This window comes from Mirounga leonina, unplaced genomic scaffold (assembly GCF_011800145.1).
Source record: "Mirounga leonina isolate KUSES-001 unplaced genomic scaffold, KU_Mleo_1.0 Mir_93, whole genome shotgun sequence".
Taxonomy (NCBI): Eukaryota; Metazoa; Chordata; class Mammalia; order Carnivora; family Phocidae; genus Mirounga; species Mirounga leonina.
Window position 1 is genome coordinate 8,006,084 of NW_023270854.1, and position 18,050 is coordinate 8,024,133.

Sequence of the window (18,050 nt, forward strand, 5' to 3'; positions counted from 1 at the left end):
CAGGCATTCAACTGAAGAAGTTAAAGAAAAGCAACAGGGAATTTCAATAAATAAAGACATAATAAAGACAATGGCAGAAATCACTGAAATGAAGAAAAAAATGAGAAGTTTCACGAAAGCAAAAGGTCCATGAGAAAGGATTAATAAAAAGACTTGTGGCAAGTTAGATGAAAGAAAAAAGAGAGAAGGTGGAGATGAATTAAGTACAGGATGAAAAGGGAAAAATTGAACAAACAAAAAAGTCTAAATATTAATAAGAAGCTTGCAAACAAATGAATACTAATTAGTTTGGAAACACAGATGAAAGGATATATATCTAGAAAAATATAAAATGCCAAAATGGTGGCAGAAAAAAAGTTAGAAAACTTGAACAAAAAAATATACTCATCTCCTAACAGCCCATTTCTAGATTCCTTCATAATTGAGCTTTACCAAACTTGCAAGGTTTGATTAATCAATATCCTCTGCAAGATATTCCAGGAGAAAAATAAAAGCAAAACCTGTTTTTGCTTTCTGAGTGTGGGCTAATATTGATTCCAAAATAAGATATGAAAAATACAAAAAAGTCATATGTGTACATTTTACTTATTAATGAAAAACAAATCCCAACATGCAAGTGAGGCTTATTTCAGGAGTAAAAATATAGTTCACATCAGAAAGTGAAACTACCAATATTTGCACACAATGATTACAGACATATAAACACTAAAAGAGTCAACAGAAAAACACACTATTAGAAACAACAAAAGCATTCAACAATATTGTCAATTATAGTAAACACAAAAAACCAACAGGATTTCTCTACACTAGTAATCATTAATTAGAAAATAAAATAAAATAATACCTTCACAAGAACAAGAAAAACTATAAAGTATTGAGAGATTTTGTTGGAGAAAGATGTAAACCTTAAAAGAGAAGCGGAGTAAAAAAAGGGCATTACATGCTCTGAGATAAATTGCTAAAGTAACTTCAGAAAATGAGAGCCGAGTGTGTGGGGTGAACAAATGCCCTACCAAATGTCCCAACATAGTGTGATACCATGGTTATTTAAAACAAGAGGCATGATGGTGCTAGAACAAACAAGTGGCACAGAATAGAGAAATCAGAGAAAAATGTGTGTGTTATGTATGCCTCCAAAATAACAAAGAATAGAAAGTTTAATAGATGGACTAGTGAAACCTGACCCTCTAAATATTTTAAAAAATGGAATTCTTAATTCCATATCCAAATCTGGATACTGGATAGATGAAAGGCAAAAATATTAAAGGTAAAACTACAATGCTAACTGAATAAAATGTAGGATAATGTCTTCGTGATGTATGGGGTAGGTAAGGATTTCTTTAAGGAAGGGACCGAATGAAGCCCAACTCATGAAAAATTGAAAACATCCAAATTTGCAAATCTTGGTTTCGTGCAGGACTCCATAAAGTTATAGACAGATGACAGAGGTGAGAAATTATTTACAATGTCTAATAGTAAATTAATCTAATATCTAGAATAGACAAAGAAACCTTACAAAACAGCAAGAAAAATGCAGGAACTCTGGTAGGAAAGTAGGCAAACGATATGATTGGGGAATTCCTGGAAAAATAAACCCCAAAAGCGGACAGATATAAGGAGAATTTTTCAGTTAATTAGTAATAGAAAAATGCATGTTAAAACACAACTGCATATCACTTTACACACATCAGATATGGAGACGTCAATAAATAATGGAAAGTGTCAATGAGAATGTGAGAATACAGAACCGTCACACATCCATTGGAAGTGAAGAATGGAGATGCATTCTGGAAAGTCATCTGGCAGTACATATTTAAGTATACTTAACACAGGGACGCCTGGGTGGCTCAGTCGTTGAGCATCTGCCTTCGGCTCAGGTCATGATCCCGGAGTCCTGGGATCAAGCCCTGCATCGGGCTCCTTGCTCAGCAGGAAGCCTGCTTCTCCCCCTGTCCCTCCCCCTGCTTGTGTTCCTGCTCTCGCTATCTCTCTCTCTGTCAAATAAATAAATAAAATCTTAAAAAAAAAAAAAAAAGTATCCTTAACACAATGATCTCATTCTTTTTATATATCCCAGAAAATTTCTCACATTGGGTCATAAAAACACAGTACAAAAATCTTAATTATTGTATTCTTTGAGATAATGAGAAGTTCTAGCAATCTAGTTTCTGTCACTAGGAAAATGGAAAAGTAAAATATAATGGATGCAAACTATGGGGTATCATGTAGAAGTCAGAAGCAACTGGCAAAATGGACACATAGAAATGCAAATAGGTCTTGAATGCCAAAATGCAGCACAAATAAAAATAAGAAACACAGAAAGTGACATACAAATGGCTAACAGACACATGAAAAAATGTTCATCATCATTAGCCATCAGGGAAATTCAAATCAAAACCACATTGAGATACCACCTTACACCTGTTAGAATGGCCAAAATGGACAGGGAAAGAAACAACAAATGTTGGAGAGGTTGTGGAGAAAGGGGAACCCTTTTACACTACTGGTGGGAATGCAAGTTAGTACAACAGCCACTTTGGAAAACAGTGTGGAGGTTCCTCAGAAAATTACAAATAGAGCTAACCTATGACCCTGCAATTGCACTCCTGGGTATTTACCCCAAAGACACAGATGTAGTGAAAAGAAGGGCCATATGCACCCCAATGTTCATAGCAGCAATGTCCGCAATAGCCAAACTGTGGAAAGAGCCGAGATGCCTTCAACAGATGAATGGATAAAGAAGATGTGGTCCATATATACAATGGAATATTCCTCAGCCATCAGAAAGGATGAATACCCAACTTTTACATCAACATGGATGGGACTGGAGGAGATTATGCTAAGTGAAATAAGTCAAGCAGAGAAAGTCAATTATCATTTGGTTTCACTTATTTGTGGAACATACGTAGCATGGAGGACATTAAGAGAAGGAAGGGAAAAATGAAGGGAGGGAAATCGGAGGGAGAGATGAACCATGAGAGACTATGGACTCTGAGAAAGAAACAGGGTTTTAGAGGGGAGGGGGGTGGGCGGATGGGTTAGGCCAGCGATGGGTATTAAGGAGGGCACATATTGCACAGAGCACTGGGTGTTATATGAAAACAATGGATCGTGGATCACTACATCAAAAACTGATGATGTATTGTATGGTGACTAACATCACATAATAAAATTAAAAAAAAAAAACAAAAAAAGAAAACAACAAAAAAAGAAACACAGAAAGTTATAATACAACCATACTTAAGCGAATTAACAATGCAGTACATCTTTGAGAAATCAACAGTACACATTTCTAAGAATCCTACAGTTTCCCATCAAACTTCTTATAATAATTACCTATAGAGGAGGGGGGATAAATGGGGTTAAGGATGGGAACAAAATAGATTGATCAGATATTACAGAAAGGGATGGTAATAGCAGCCATCAAGTAATACAATTAACTCAATTTGCAGCTAAGTTCTACTACACCTGACACAGAAAGAAGAAGGAGGGAGGGAGGGATGGAGGGAAGAAAATACACCCCCTTCCCCCCCAAAAAGTCAACTAAATGATGTGTGAAATTCTAACAAGTCAACCACTGTTAACAATTACATGCCTATCACAATTTACCCATGCTCTGAATTAGTCTTAGCCTGGCTGTCTGTGGCTTGGTATATGATACCACTTAACATAACTAATGGGCCCAATTATGTTCCTGCAGTAACGGACACAGAGTGGAAAAGAGTATTGGTATGATCATTAATATACATTATTCCAAAGAATATAAAAGAGCTGAAGGAGATTATGGTTACTTTCCTAAGCTTATGAGACCAATTCTAGGTGTAATCCATTAGTTAACTATCAATCATGTTTAGATAAGGTTTTATCTACACACTTATAGCGTCTAGACATAATTATTAATATTAGCATTATTATATTTTGTTAAGAGAAAATAAAAAATACATAGTTTCAAGTAAGGATGTAAACTGTGGCCTCTGGGCCACATTTGGTCTTCCATCTGTTTCTGTAAATAAGCTCTTATCAGAACACAGCCATAGCCATTTGTTTACATATTGTCTTTGGCTATTTAATGTATAAAGTGCAGAGTTGAAGAATTGCAACAAAGACCTCAGGATCTGTAAAACCTAAAATTTTTACTATCTGGCCCTTTACAGATAAAAGTTTGCTAGACACTGATGTGAACAAACAGGACCTATTTTTTCCACACAAGAACTCTGAAGTAGGCAGTTACTAGTATTGGTCTAGTGGCTTGATGATATTAGAGGAAGCATCTCAAGCCGAAATATTTGTCCTTCTCTTCACATTTCTCTTATGCCCATCTCCTCGTGGGCGCAGAATACATCTAACCGTCATGCTTTCCATTTAGGGAAAAGGAATAAGGGACATTGCTGGCCATATCAGAACACAAAATCCTTTCTATCCCTTCTAGCAGGCTTAAATTTACATTTCATTAGCCAGAAATGTACCTGTCTAACTGCAGGAAGTGTAAAAAAGTGATCATGTGTAAAAAAGTGACCTCTATGGTGGAGATGGGAAAGGAAGAAGTGAGTTACAATGGGTGTTGAATTAGCAGTTAATGAAATTAAACCCCATGCTTGAAATGTCGAAGTTGCATGATGCTTCACTTCAAATACAATGACTTTAATGTACAGACCTCCTACACACCATGAGGGAAAAGTGGCTGCTCACTTTAGCAACCTAAGAAATTCCTTCCCAAATTAAAAATAACCCAAAAATCCTGAGCGAAATAAGTCAATCAGAGAAAGACATGTATCATATGATCTCACTGAGATGAGGAATTCTTAATCTCAGGAAACAAACTGAGGGTTGCTGGAGTGGGGAGGGTGGGAGGGATGGAGTGGCTGAGTGATAGACATTGGGGAGGGTATGTGCTATGGTGAGCACTGTGAAGTGTGCAAGACTGTTGAATCACGGATCTGTACCTCTGAAACACATAATATATTATATGTTAAAAAAAGAAGAAGAAGAAGAAGAAGATAACAGGAAGGGAAAAATGAAGGGGGGGAGTCGGAGGGAGAGATGAACCATGAGAGACTATGGACCCTGAGAAACAAACTGAGGGTTCTAGAGGGGGTGGGGTGGGGGATGGGTTAGCCTGGTGATGGGTATTAAGGAGGGCACGTACTGCATGGAGCACTGGGTGTTACACGCAAACGATGAATCATGGAACACCGCATCAAAAACTAATGATGTAATGTACGGTGATTAACGTAACATAATAAAATAAAATTAAAACAAAAACAAAAAACTCCAAAAACAAAAGACCCCAAACATTTAAATGATACACCACTAAAGTTAGATCACAACACAGTGACTCCAGGTGTACCCGACCAAGTCACAGGAACTTTTTAAAAGCAGAGTTTTTTTTCTCCAGCTGGTCACAGAAGACAAGGCAGAGAGTCAAAGCTTGAAAAAATCTGGTATGCCTGTGCTGTGTTGGAGAGAGAAGGAACCAAGCATGTCAAGGATCTCGGGTAGCCTCTAGTGCTGAAAGCAGCCCCTTCCTGACAGCCAGCAAAGGAACAGGGGTGTCAGTCTTGTAGCTCTAGGGTACTAAAATCACCAACTATATTAGAAACTTCGAAGCGGACTTTTCCCTAGAGCCACCAGATAACTCAGTGCAACTAACTTCAGGGCCTTTGAAACCCCCCGCAGAGAAACCAGCCGTTCTACCCTTTCGCCCTACAGAGCTGTGAGCTCATGAACAGGTGTTTTTTAGAACCTCTGAACTTGTGGTGATTTGTTGCACATCAACAGAAAATGAAAACTGTACTATAATTATTGCTAGTGATGGAACTGCAACCTTTGGGAATAATGATGGGTCCATCCACATTGGTTTATTTGCAAAATGGAACTGGAATAAAAGATAGAAAAGTTGACTTTCTGGACGACTATCAGAGTTGGCTGTACCAGCTCTAAGACCAGGAGAATATCATGGTAGCCCCAAGCGAACACCAAGACAATCCTCTCGCAAAAGGATAGAAAGGATTAGTGGAAAATTCCAGGCTACTGCAAATCCGGTTAAAATTTAATTTTCTAGTACACTGGATTTGTAATACGATTAACTCGATTAAAAGATAGATGAGAGAAAAGGAGAAGTAGGAGAAAATAGTTGCATTTTTAAGCCAACACGATCTCTCATTCTGTGTCAAAAAAAAAAACCAAACCCAAAGAACAAAAAAAAAAACCTCTTATTTCCCTGAACACTAGATAGCAAGAATTCCACCATTTCTTCAGGAGGTCACATTATGTGTGACAATGAGTAGAACAAATGCACCAGTTACCATCAAAACAAGCGATTCCACCGAACCTCAAAACTCCTGGTTTCCTAGATTAAGGACCTGTTTGCTAATCAATAAAATCAGTTTAGTGGCTGCTACTGATTTGTAATCTTGGATTATTGATAGCATATTCAAATTCTATCTTTGTTTTTTGTAGAAGTATTAGCAGTATAAAGGCTTTAATATTTTTAAATATTATATAAATTTAGTAAATCTAGTAAATATGAAATAGCATTGCTATTTATAAAAGTTTCTAGATAGATATTTATGGTGAGGTAAAGGTATTAATTCAAGGATGAATTCTCACTGAAATATTTTTAAATTGTAAGTCGTAAATTAATATGCATTCATTATTTGTGGAATAATATGTAATTTTCCATTAATGATAGAAAAACAATTTATCCTCAGTGAACATTATGCAATAATGTTGCATCTGTCAGATACTGCACAATTAGCCAGATGCTGGGTAAAAGAGAGATTTTTAAAACCCCAAGTGCACTGATGGTATTCCGAAATAATAAAGAGCGTTGGCTCTAAATCCATTAAATAAATGTAGAAATCTTCAGAAATGATGGAAATAGTCATAACGGGGTTGTGCTATTGAATAGTCTTTCTCAAGTTACTATCTGATTTACCATGTAAAAGGACATGTTTGAAGTTACAAGTTACTTTATCAAGCAAATTGGTCTCAAAATTGTGCTAAAGTTGGTATGAATTATTTCCCTGGTTTCAAAGATGCAAAATCTGAGGCAGAAATGAGTTGTACAACCATAGTTGTTTTACGGGTTGCGTAGTATCTCACATGATCTTATCACCTCACTTTGTGAGCTCTGCTATTACTTGCATTTTACAGATAGTAGAGTGAGAGAAAGATATTGTTTAAGTCATATTACCATTTTTTCTGATGTAGCAGCACCATTACGGATGATTGCCTCACACACAACTGGATAGTTTTAAAAAGTCGAATAAAGACAATAATTTTGCTGACATAAATCATATTTCTATATACTCTAAGTCAAGCCCAGATCAGTCTTATGGATATTTTCTAAGAGTCTGATTCCTTATTTCTCAGTGAACAGATATCTGTTATGGAGCAACAGGTTATAAACAAAAATTTTGATTGCCGAGTGATCTATTTTCCGTCGCATTCTTAAACTGATTCTTACTGGAGATATCTTATATTTTGTAAAATTGTAATGGACCTTGATTCAAATATTACAAAGATCAAGTTTAACTCTTATCTTGAAATCACAACTTTGGTAATGCCCTCCATGTGAGGGTCTTCTCACCTGATGGCTCTTGCTCGTCTCTGGCTATAGAACGGTCCGTCCTCAGAGACACCACATAGGTGATGCATCATGCTGTGGGCATTTTACCCCTTCTTTTCATCCTACATAAAAACCAACTTTTCGGGCGCCTGGGTGGCTCAGTTGGTTGAGCGACTGCCTTCGGCTCAGGTCATGGTCCCAGGGTCCTGGGATCGAGTCCCGCATCGGGCTCCCTGCTCTGGGGCAAGCCTGCTTCTCCCTCTCGCACTCCCCCTGCCTGTGTTCCCTCTCTCGCTGTGTCTCTCTCTGTCAAATAAATAAATAAAAATCTTAAAAAAAAAAAACAAAAAACCAACCAACTTTTCATATTCCATTTCTTTGAATCTTTTCTGAGTCATTAGCATGTGATCAGATAATATGAATAAAACAATAAATAAATGATCATGGGTTAACACGTGACTGTCCCAGGAACCAATGTGTGTGTTAATAGGAGCTTATGTTAAAAAAAAAAATGAGACTTCTTCAAGATAAGAGATTACTGATGGATGGACGAATGAATGAATGAATGAACAAATGAATAAGATACCCTAATGTGAATGATTATCATTCTGGGACCTTCCAGCAGACATTTTATGAAACACCAAACCTTTGAACACCCTTCACATCACACCAAGTGTGTGCTCATCCAAGCAGAGAGCCACTGGAATCAAAATGAAAGCGTTCAACATAACACATTGTTCACATTGCTGTTTACACATTAACCCATGGTTTTGCTCCTATCTTTAAGGATATGCTCTATTTCCAGGTGGCTGTTTTTCATAAGGATGTCTTCATCTTTTCCCTAAGTTTCTCAGATGTTTGCTTTACAGAAAGATAAATACCGACAACTCCAAGAAAGAGTAAAGCAGATAGAACAAAATAATGTTTTCAATGTCAGGTTGTAGGGGATTTAGAAATAAGATCGGTCCCAATACAGGCATTGCTTTTCTAGCTCATGTAGTCCCCATTATAGGAAATTCACATCGTTCCATCTTCATTCATCCTTCTCAGGGATTTTATTTATACTTTCCTCCCTACAGACAGCACTCATATTTATTTTATTAAAATTTCTATGAACTGTTCCTTTTTCACCTGTTAGAAAATTAAGGAAAATTTATTAGCTGATTCTATGTAAGTTGCTTTAGTTCAGTTTTCATTAAGGATAAATTTGTTTTGAATATCTGTTATGACAATTATATACAGCTATACTTTCAACCCTAATGCATTTTTAATAACTTCCTTTAGCAGCTAGTGATTTGAATTTCAAATTTCTTTCTACCAAGAATTAAAAAAAAAGTCTATACCATTTTATAGCAGTTTCATATAAAAATTGATTTATGCAGCAAGATCTCTCTTACAGTAAACATATCAAATGTCTAAATGGGACCATTAATACTCATAAGCTTTACAATATGTATGTTCCAGATATAGCATAGCACAAAGTTAAAGTTGGCAAGGAAATAATTCTGTCCTTAGCTATTTTTCATAAGTTCCCCACTAAGGTTGGACACATTTCACTCATTTGATTGATTATTTTGATTTACTGCTATTGAGCACTATAGCAGATTTTAGGTTGTATCAAAATAACTGACTAATCTCAAGTTTAAAGCACCTAATAATTAATAAATAGAACAATTGGGGAAATCCACACTAGTCTATTTTAAGCTATCTTGAAAATTAAGATTTTTTTTCCAATTCTGGGGATCCAAGATTTGAACTGACCATTAATTGCTCAAAGGAAAAGAGAAATTTTAAATAGGTCAGCCTTTTTCATAAAGAGATCTCCCTTTATTTACCTGACCATCTGAGGGAGCTGAGAAATTTACAGCTTTCCAAAAAAAGGATTCATGATTCTACCAATGGAAGAAGCCACGGGAAGTGATGGTTCACTTTTTGATTTTGCAGAAGCAAATGTATTCATATGTCAGGATAAAAATATCATGAACATGTGTAATTGCTATTTTGCCTTGATGGCTGGTTGTTTAGGGCTGGGACAAAATAATGCCCTCTGACCTCTGGGGTGGTGTTCTCATAGGAAGGGGCAGCCTCGGGGAAGAGCAGGACACACAGCCTCTGAGGTCCTGTCTCCTCTCCCCTTTTCAAATTTCAGTATTCTTCACAGTTTTCCTTTTGGTAACATAAACATTTCTCTCTTTAGAATTGTTAAAACTTTCAGCTGGGAAGTTCCAGTTAAGCAGTCTTGATAATTACTATAAATCTTACTGTTTAGTATTTTAACATTTATTCCACTAGCATTTCCTTTAAGGGCACTTTTCATAGTTTTCTGTCATGTTTTGGATTAGCTGTTTTGTTATTTCAGTCAAGTATCAACTTTTTTGATTTGTAACTCTTGCTAAACTTAGAATTGAAATACCTGCAAAACACCCTGAATGTCACCGTAAGGCTGGTACCGAAGTCCACGTCTTTTAGAGGAAAGAGTTTTATTTTGCATTTACGAAGCTTTCACAAAGAGGCATTAATATACACCCACCTTAACATCACCATTCGGTAGATCTCCTGGGTATTTGCACTACAGTCTGGCTGCAGTTCTAACCGTTGAATGAAAACATCTATCTGAATGTACCATAAAGAAACCTAATCTAACATGCCAAGAATGCCTTCTTCTCTTCATCACTGAAAACTGCTCCTCCACACAGAGTCCCTGTCTCTGTAACAGCATGACCACTCCTCTGTCACCCAGTCTGGAAAAGACAGCAACTCTTACTCCTCTCTCTTCCATTTCTTCTACATCCAATCAGTGAAGGCTTGTGAGTTTTACTCAAAGCTTGCTCTTTTAGTCTTCCCTATCTTCATGAATCGCACCATCCTCTTCTCTGTTGCTCAAATCCAAACTCAGCAATCTCCATGAGTCCTACCTACCTTTCACTAACACCCCGCATCTAATCCCAAAGGACATCCTGTCAGTGTTCACCAACCATATCCAAAATGTGTCCTTCCACCTCTAGCTCCAACACTAATATCTTCACCCAAGTCACCATCACATCTGGCCTAGACTAAATATGGTTAACGTTTACTGCAATTTACTATATGCCAAGTAAGTAAGTTATGTACTTAGCTATAAAATTTAATTCATTAATAACATCTTGTTGGATTTAATCTCATTATATGCCTATAGTACCATTTTATTCCCTACAATAACCCTTTTTGTGTTATAATCTGTTATATTATTATAATCTTAATCTGTCAGAGGAGGAAAATTAAGTTCATGGAAATTAAAGAGCGTATGCAAGTACACAGCCCTTAAATACGGATGCTAGATGCCAGAGCCTACAATCCTATCCGCTGTGTAATGTTAAGATGTTTTTTATTCCAGCTTTATTATCTAGATATAATTGGCATATAACATTATGTAAGTTTAAGGTATACAAAGTGATCTTTTAATACATGTGTACATTGTGAAATGATTACTAAAACAAGGTTAGTTAGCATCTCCATCACCACTGGTTAGAGGGTAAGACGAATAAGTTCCTGAAATCTAATGTACGGCATGGTAACTATAGTTAATGATACTGTATTATACACGTGAGAGTTGATAAGAGAGTCAATCTTAAATGTTCTCATTACACACACACACACACACAAGTGATTCAGATTCTTGATCTTTCTCAACAATCTATTTTCCGAGATGATCTTTTTCCTTCTTGAGGATTGTGCCTGAGTCATGAGCGCATGGACAGCATCCAGCCAGCACTGACCAGGGGACAGGGGTTCTCATGAGGAATCCAGAGTATCCATGTGCTCAGTCTTTCAAAATTTTACTCACAAACTAAAGGTCACGGACTCACATTTCACAACTTTGCAGTTTTAAATTAAATCAGGTTTAAAAATATTGCCAAGATCATAACCATAATACAAAATACAAGTATAAATTTAGATTTCATATAATTCTTCATATAATTAGAATAGGCACCACTGTGCTGGTTGTCCTTTGATACCCTATCTCAAATAGTCTTCAAATGAGACATGTAATATAACATGTACTAATGAGAAAACCAAACTCCCATGAGCTACTAAGTGGCTGGACAGGAATCTGAACTTGGAATCTCTGATAGTAAGTCTATATTAATATGTAGAATACCTCAAAGAAAGTTAAAGAAATTCAAATGCTAAGCCCTCAGAGAGAGTCTCAAATATAATATAAATGATTGCTAGATATTTGTGTAATAGAATTAGTACATTTTGTAGAAAAATCTATTTTTTAAAATAAACTTTATTTTTGAGAGCAGTTTTAGGTTCGGAGCCCAATTGAGCAGAAGGTACAGAGATTTCCCTATACCCCCTTCCTCCACACATGCACAGCCTCCCCTATTATCCACATCCCACAGCAGAGTGGGACGTTCATTACAGCTGATGAATCAATCTACTTTGACACAAGATAATCACCCAAAGTCCATGTTTTACAGTAAGGTTCACTCTCGGTATTGTACCTTCTACCACTTTAGACAAATGTGTAATGACACACATCCACCGTGATGGTGTTGTAAAGCATAGTTTCACTGTCCTAAAAATCCTCTGTGCTACATCTATTTATCACTCCCACCCCCCAACCCCTGGCAAGCACTCTATTTTTAATAAAAGGAGGAACTAGACTACATGTCACATAAAATAAACCCCACAAAATCACTACATTATTCATGGTAACTTACTCTATATTACCAATGGTGAGGAATTAAGATTCTTCACTGAGCTTATTGAGGCATTTCATCAACAGTTCACAATTCTGAGTTCTGACCATGAATTCTCTACCTAATTATCAAACACTTAACTGCATTTTGATCTTATCACTGAAGACAACTTTAGGCGGCATATTTAACATCACTCTAGGGGTATTTTCTATGTACTTTTAATCCTTAGTAAATTGATTCATAGAATGAATCAAAATTCGTAGAATGTATGGCCACATCCTACACATCAGTGTATTTGATGACCCTTTCTTGTTAAAGCTATAAACAGCAACTACGTGCACATTAGCAGAGTCATGAGCACGGCTAACACCAGCCTCCAAAGTTTTATCTCCTAAATATTGCCCACAGTTTAAATCAAAGTAACAAATGCACAATTAACCTGAACAGAGGCAAAATGTCTACTCAGCATGTTAGGAAAAGATGTGGTTGAATTATGAGTCATCTCATTTCGCAAACTAGCAATAGGTACCACTGGCATTTGCAGCAAATGATTAAAATAAAGGAGAAAAATAACTTTTGCATTTTTATCAGAACAGGGATATTTTATACTGGTCATGCATTTTTGCCTCTGCATATTTCATCTATCAAAAGAAATGTCTCCACGAGTTGTTGCCAAGGGTCCACTTATTCCCTAGGGATTCCAAACACTGTGACCTACCTTATGAAAGTTTCTGAAATATGCTGCCTTTTCATCTGGAAATTTTTCCAGCCTTCTGGGTCCTTTACTAGAAGCCTTCTTGAAAACCAACCAGCATCGTCTGAAAATCTGAAAGCAAATGAAGGAATCTGATTATCTATCTTTTCACATGAGTTTTGTAATGCCAGGAACTTATCTATTCAATTAATCTATTGGAAAGAATTTTTTTTTAAATGTACTTACAGAGAGAAGTTTTTGAGTCCTACCCAGGTTATTCATTAAAATTACACCAAACTTTTAAAAACACAATATTTAGGGGGGCGGAGCAAGATGGCAGAGGAGTAGGAGACCTAGATTTCGTCTGGTCTCAGTAATTCAGCTGGATAGGGATCAAACCATCTGAACACCTACAAACTCAACAGGAGATTGAAGAAAAGAAGAGCAACAACTCTCTCATCGGAAAAGCGACCACTTTCTGGAAGGTAGGACGCGCGGAGAAGTGAATCCGCGGCGATATTCGGGAGGACAGACGGCGGGGGAGGGGCCTCCGTCGGCTGCTTCTGGCAAGTGATAGAGCCGCGGAGCACAAAATCGGAACTTTTAAAAGTCTGCTCCGCCGAGGGACGTCACTCTGGTGGCTAAGTGGGGGGTGGAACCCTCCGGGACAGTGTGGTCTCAGGACCCTCGGGGTCACAGAAAGACCGGGGGTGCCTGAGTGTGGCAGAGCTTCCAGGTATCGGAGCGGGGAAGCCGGCTGCAGAGGCGGAGCCCAGACGCGGGCCCTCAGCTCGGGGTCGCCATTGACCGTGATCCGCGGCACAGTCGGGCCCCTGCTCCTCCAGCAGGGACCCCACAAGCGGCAGATCCGGGGAGACTCACCTTCCTCCCCCGGGAGGAGCCGCGCGGGAGGGCACCGCAGGGATCTGCTGGGTTTGGAGACTCCACCCGGGGTCGGGTGCCAGAGACAGAAACGCGCAGTCACAGGCCGGGTGAGCACGGAGTGCGGCCGGAGACCGGGGAGACGGGAGTGACTGGCGGCTTTTCTCTGGGGCCTCACTGAGGAGCGGGGCCCCGAGTTCTCGGCTCCTCCGGGGCGGAGATTGGGAGGCCGCCATCTTCACTCTCCGCCTCCAAAGCCAAAGGGAAAGCTCGCAGGGAACAAAAGCCCCGGAGAGCAAACGCGAGCAGATGACTTAGCCGGGAGGGGGCAAGGGCGGGGCACTTCCGCCTCCGGCAGAGACATTTGGGAACCACGGCAACAGGCCCCTCCCCAGAAGATCAGCGAGAACAGCCAGCCAAGACCAAGTTCACCGATCAATGAGAACGGCGGAACTCCAGCGCTAGGGGAATACTGCACATAGAATCCATGGCTTTTTTACCATGATTCTTTAGTCTTTCAAAGTTAATTTTTTTTAACTGTCTTCTTTTTTTATAATTTTTCTTTTTCCCTTTTTCAACCAACATCTTATCAATCCCTTTTTTAAAAAAAAATTTTTATTTTTCATTTTTAGAGTCATATTCTATGCCTTCATAGTAATTACCCTTATTTTTGGCATATATATATAAGTTGTTCTCTCTTCAAAGTTTTGAGATAGTTTCTTCTAACAGATCAAAATATACCCTAAATCTCTAGTGTATGGTTTTGTTCTACTCTCCTGCCTGATCACATTCTCTCCCTTTTTTTTTTGTTTTTTTTTAATCCTCTTTTCTTTTTTCAAACAACTTATCAATTCTTTTTATCAAATTTTTTTATAATTTTCATCTTTACAGTCATATTCCATCCCTTCACCATATCAACCCTTATTTTTGTACAAATATAAGTTTTTCTTTCTTTAAAATTTTGGGAGGTACTATCTTCTAACAGACCAAAATACACCCAAAATCTAGTGTGTGGCACTGATCTATACACCAGCCTGATCATATTTCATCATATTCTATTTTTTTTATTTTGTTCTGTTTTTGTTTGTTTTTATCATTTTCTTTTTCTTTCTTTTTTTTGCTTTTTCTTTTTTCTTTCTTTCCCTTTCTTTTTCCCCCAGCTTCAGGTCTTTTCTGATTTGTTTAGAGTATATTTTCTGGGGACATTGTTACCCTGTTAGCATTTTGTTCTCTCATTAATCTATTCTCCTCTGGACAAAATGACAAGATGGAAAAAATCAGCTCAACAAAAAGAACAAGAGGTAGTACCTACTGCCAGGGACCTACTCAATATGGACATTAGTACAATGTCAGATCTAGAGTTCAGAATCATCATTTTAAAGATACTAGCTGGGCTTGAAAAAAGCATGGAAGTTGCTAGAGAAATGCTTTCTGGAGAAATAAAAGAACTAAAATCTAACCAAGTCAAAATCAAAAAGGCTATTAATGAGGTGCAATCAAAAATGGGGGTGCTAACTGCTAGGATAAATGAGGCAGAAGAGAGAATCAGTGATATAGACCAAATGATGGAAAATAAAGAAGCTGAGAAAAAGAGAGATAAACAACTACTGGATCACGAGGGCAGAATTTGAGAGATAAGCGATACCATAAGATGAAACAACATTAGAATAATTGGGATCCCAGAAGAAGAAGAAAGAGAGAGGGGGGCAGAAGGTGTATTGGAGCAAATTATAGCAGAGAACTTCCCTAATTTGGGGAAGGAAACAGGCATCAAAATCCAGGAGGCACAGACAACCCCTCTCAAAATCAATAAAACACCCTGACATCTAATAGTAAAACACCCCGACATCTAATAGTAAAACTTACGATACTCAAGAGACAAAGAGAAAATCCTGAAAGCAGCTCGGGAGAAGAGATCTGTAACCTACGATGGTAGAAACATTAGATTGGCAACAGACCTATCCACAGAGACCTGGCAGGCCAGAAAGGACTGGCAGGATATATTCAGAGCACTAAATGAGAAAAATATGCGGCCAAGAATACTATATCCAGCTAGGCTGTCATTGAAAAAAAAGGAGAGATAAAAAGCTTCCAGGACAAACAAAAACTAAAGGAATTTGCAAACACGAAACCAGCCCTACAAGAAACATTGAAAGGGGTCCTCTAAGCAAAGAGAGAGCCTAAAAGCAACACAGACCAGAAAGGAACACAGACAATATACTGTAACAGTCACCTTACAGGCAATACAATGGCACTAAATTCCTATCTTTCAATAGTTACCCTGAATGTAAATGGGCTAAATGCCCCAATCAAAAGACACAGGCTAACAGACTGGATTAAAAAACAAGACCCATCGATATGCTGTCTGCAAGAGACTCATTTTAGAACCAAAGACACCCCCAGATTGAAAGTGAGGGGGTGGAAAACCATTTACCATGCTAATGGACACCAAAAGAAAGCAGGGGTGGCAATCCTTATATCAGACAAATTAGATTTTAAACCAAAGACTGTAATAAGAGATGAGGAAGGACACTATATCCTACTGAAAGGGTCTATCCAACAAGAAAATCTAACAATTGTAAATATCTATGACCCTAACATGGGAGCAGCCAATTATATAAGGCAATTAATAACAAAAGCAAAGAAACACATCGATAACAATACAATAATAGTGGGGGACTTTAACATCCCCCTCACTGAAATGGACAGATCGTCTAAGCAAAAGATCAACAAGGAAATAAAGACTTTAAATGACACACCGGACCAAATGGACTTCACAGACCTATTCAGAACATTCCACCCCAAAGCAACGGAATACACATTCTTCTCTAGTGCCCATGGAACATTCTCCAGAAATGATCACATCCTAGGTCATAAATCAGGTCTCAACTGGTACCAAAAGATTGGGATCATTCCCTGCCTATTTTCAGACCACAGTGCTTTGAAACTAGAACTCAATCACAACAGGAAAGTCAGAAAGAACTCAAATACATGGAGGCTAAAGAGCATCCTACTAAAGAATGAATGGGTCAACCAGGAAATTAAAGAAGAATTAAAAAAATTCATGGAAACCAATGAAAATGAAAACACAACTGTTCAAAATCTTTGGGATGCAGCAAAGGCAGTCCTAAGAGGAAAGTATATAGCAATACAAGCCTTTCTCAAGAAACAAGAAAGGTCTCAAGTACATAACCTAACCCTACACCTAAAGGAGCTGGAGAAAGAACAGCAAATAAAGCCTAAACCCAGCAGGAGAAGAGAAATCATAAAGATCAGAGCAGAAATCAATGAAATAGAAACCAAAAGAACAGTAGAACAGATCAACGAAACTAGGAGCTGGTTCTTTGAAAGAATTAACAAGATTGATAAACCCCTGGCCAGACTTATCAAAAAGAAAAGAGAAATGACCCAAATCAACAAAATCTTGAATGAAAGAGGAGAGATCACAACCAACACCAAAGAAATACAAACAATTAGAAGAACCTATTATGAGCAACTCTATGCCAGCAAATTAGATAACCTGGAAGAAATGGATGCATTCCTAGAGATGTATCAACTACCAAAACTGAACCAGGAAGAAATAGAAAACCTGAACAGACTAAGGAAATTGAAGGAGTCATCAAAAATCTCTCAACAAACAAAAGCCCAGGGCCAGATGGCTTCCCTGGGTAAATTTACCAAACACTTCAAGAAGAATTAATACCTATTCTTCTGAAACTGTTCCAAAAAATAGAAATGGAAGGAAAACTTCCAAACTTGTTTTATGAGGCCACCATTACCTTGATCCCCAAAACAGACAAAGACCCCATCAAAAAGGAGAATTACAGATCAATATCCTTGATGAAGATGGACAAAAATTCTCACTAAAATACTAGCCAATAGGATACAACAGTACATTAAAAGGATTATTCACCATGACCAAGTGGGATTTATCCCTGGGCTGCAACGGTGGTTCAACATCCACAAATCAATCAATGTGATAAAATATATTAACAAAAGAAAGAACAAGAATCATATGATCCTCTCAACAGATGCAAAAAAAGCATTTGACAAAGTACAGCATCCTTTCTTGATCAAACCTCTTCAGAGTATAGGGATAGAGGGTACATACCTCAGTATCATAAAAGCCATCAATGAAAAACCTACCGTGAATATCATTCTCAATGGGGAAAAACTGAGAGCTTTCCCTCTAAGGTCAGGAACACAGCAGGGATGTCCA

At 37.9% G+C, this 18,050-nt stretch overlaps 1 protein-coding gene across 1 annotated transcript in view; it reads right to left on the minus strand.

Moving 5' to 3' along the window:
• DOK6 (docking protein 6) overlaps window positions 1-18,050 on the minus strand; it is a 363,014-nt gene that overhangs the window by 234,203 nt on the left and 110,761 nt on the right. Inside the window, exon 2 of the mRNA XM_034995693.1 lies at window positions 12,974-13,081. Coding sequence (XP_034851584.1) covers window positions 12,974-13,081 — 108 coding nt within the window. The remainder of the gene's footprint in view (window positions 1-12,973; window positions 13,082-18,050) is intronic.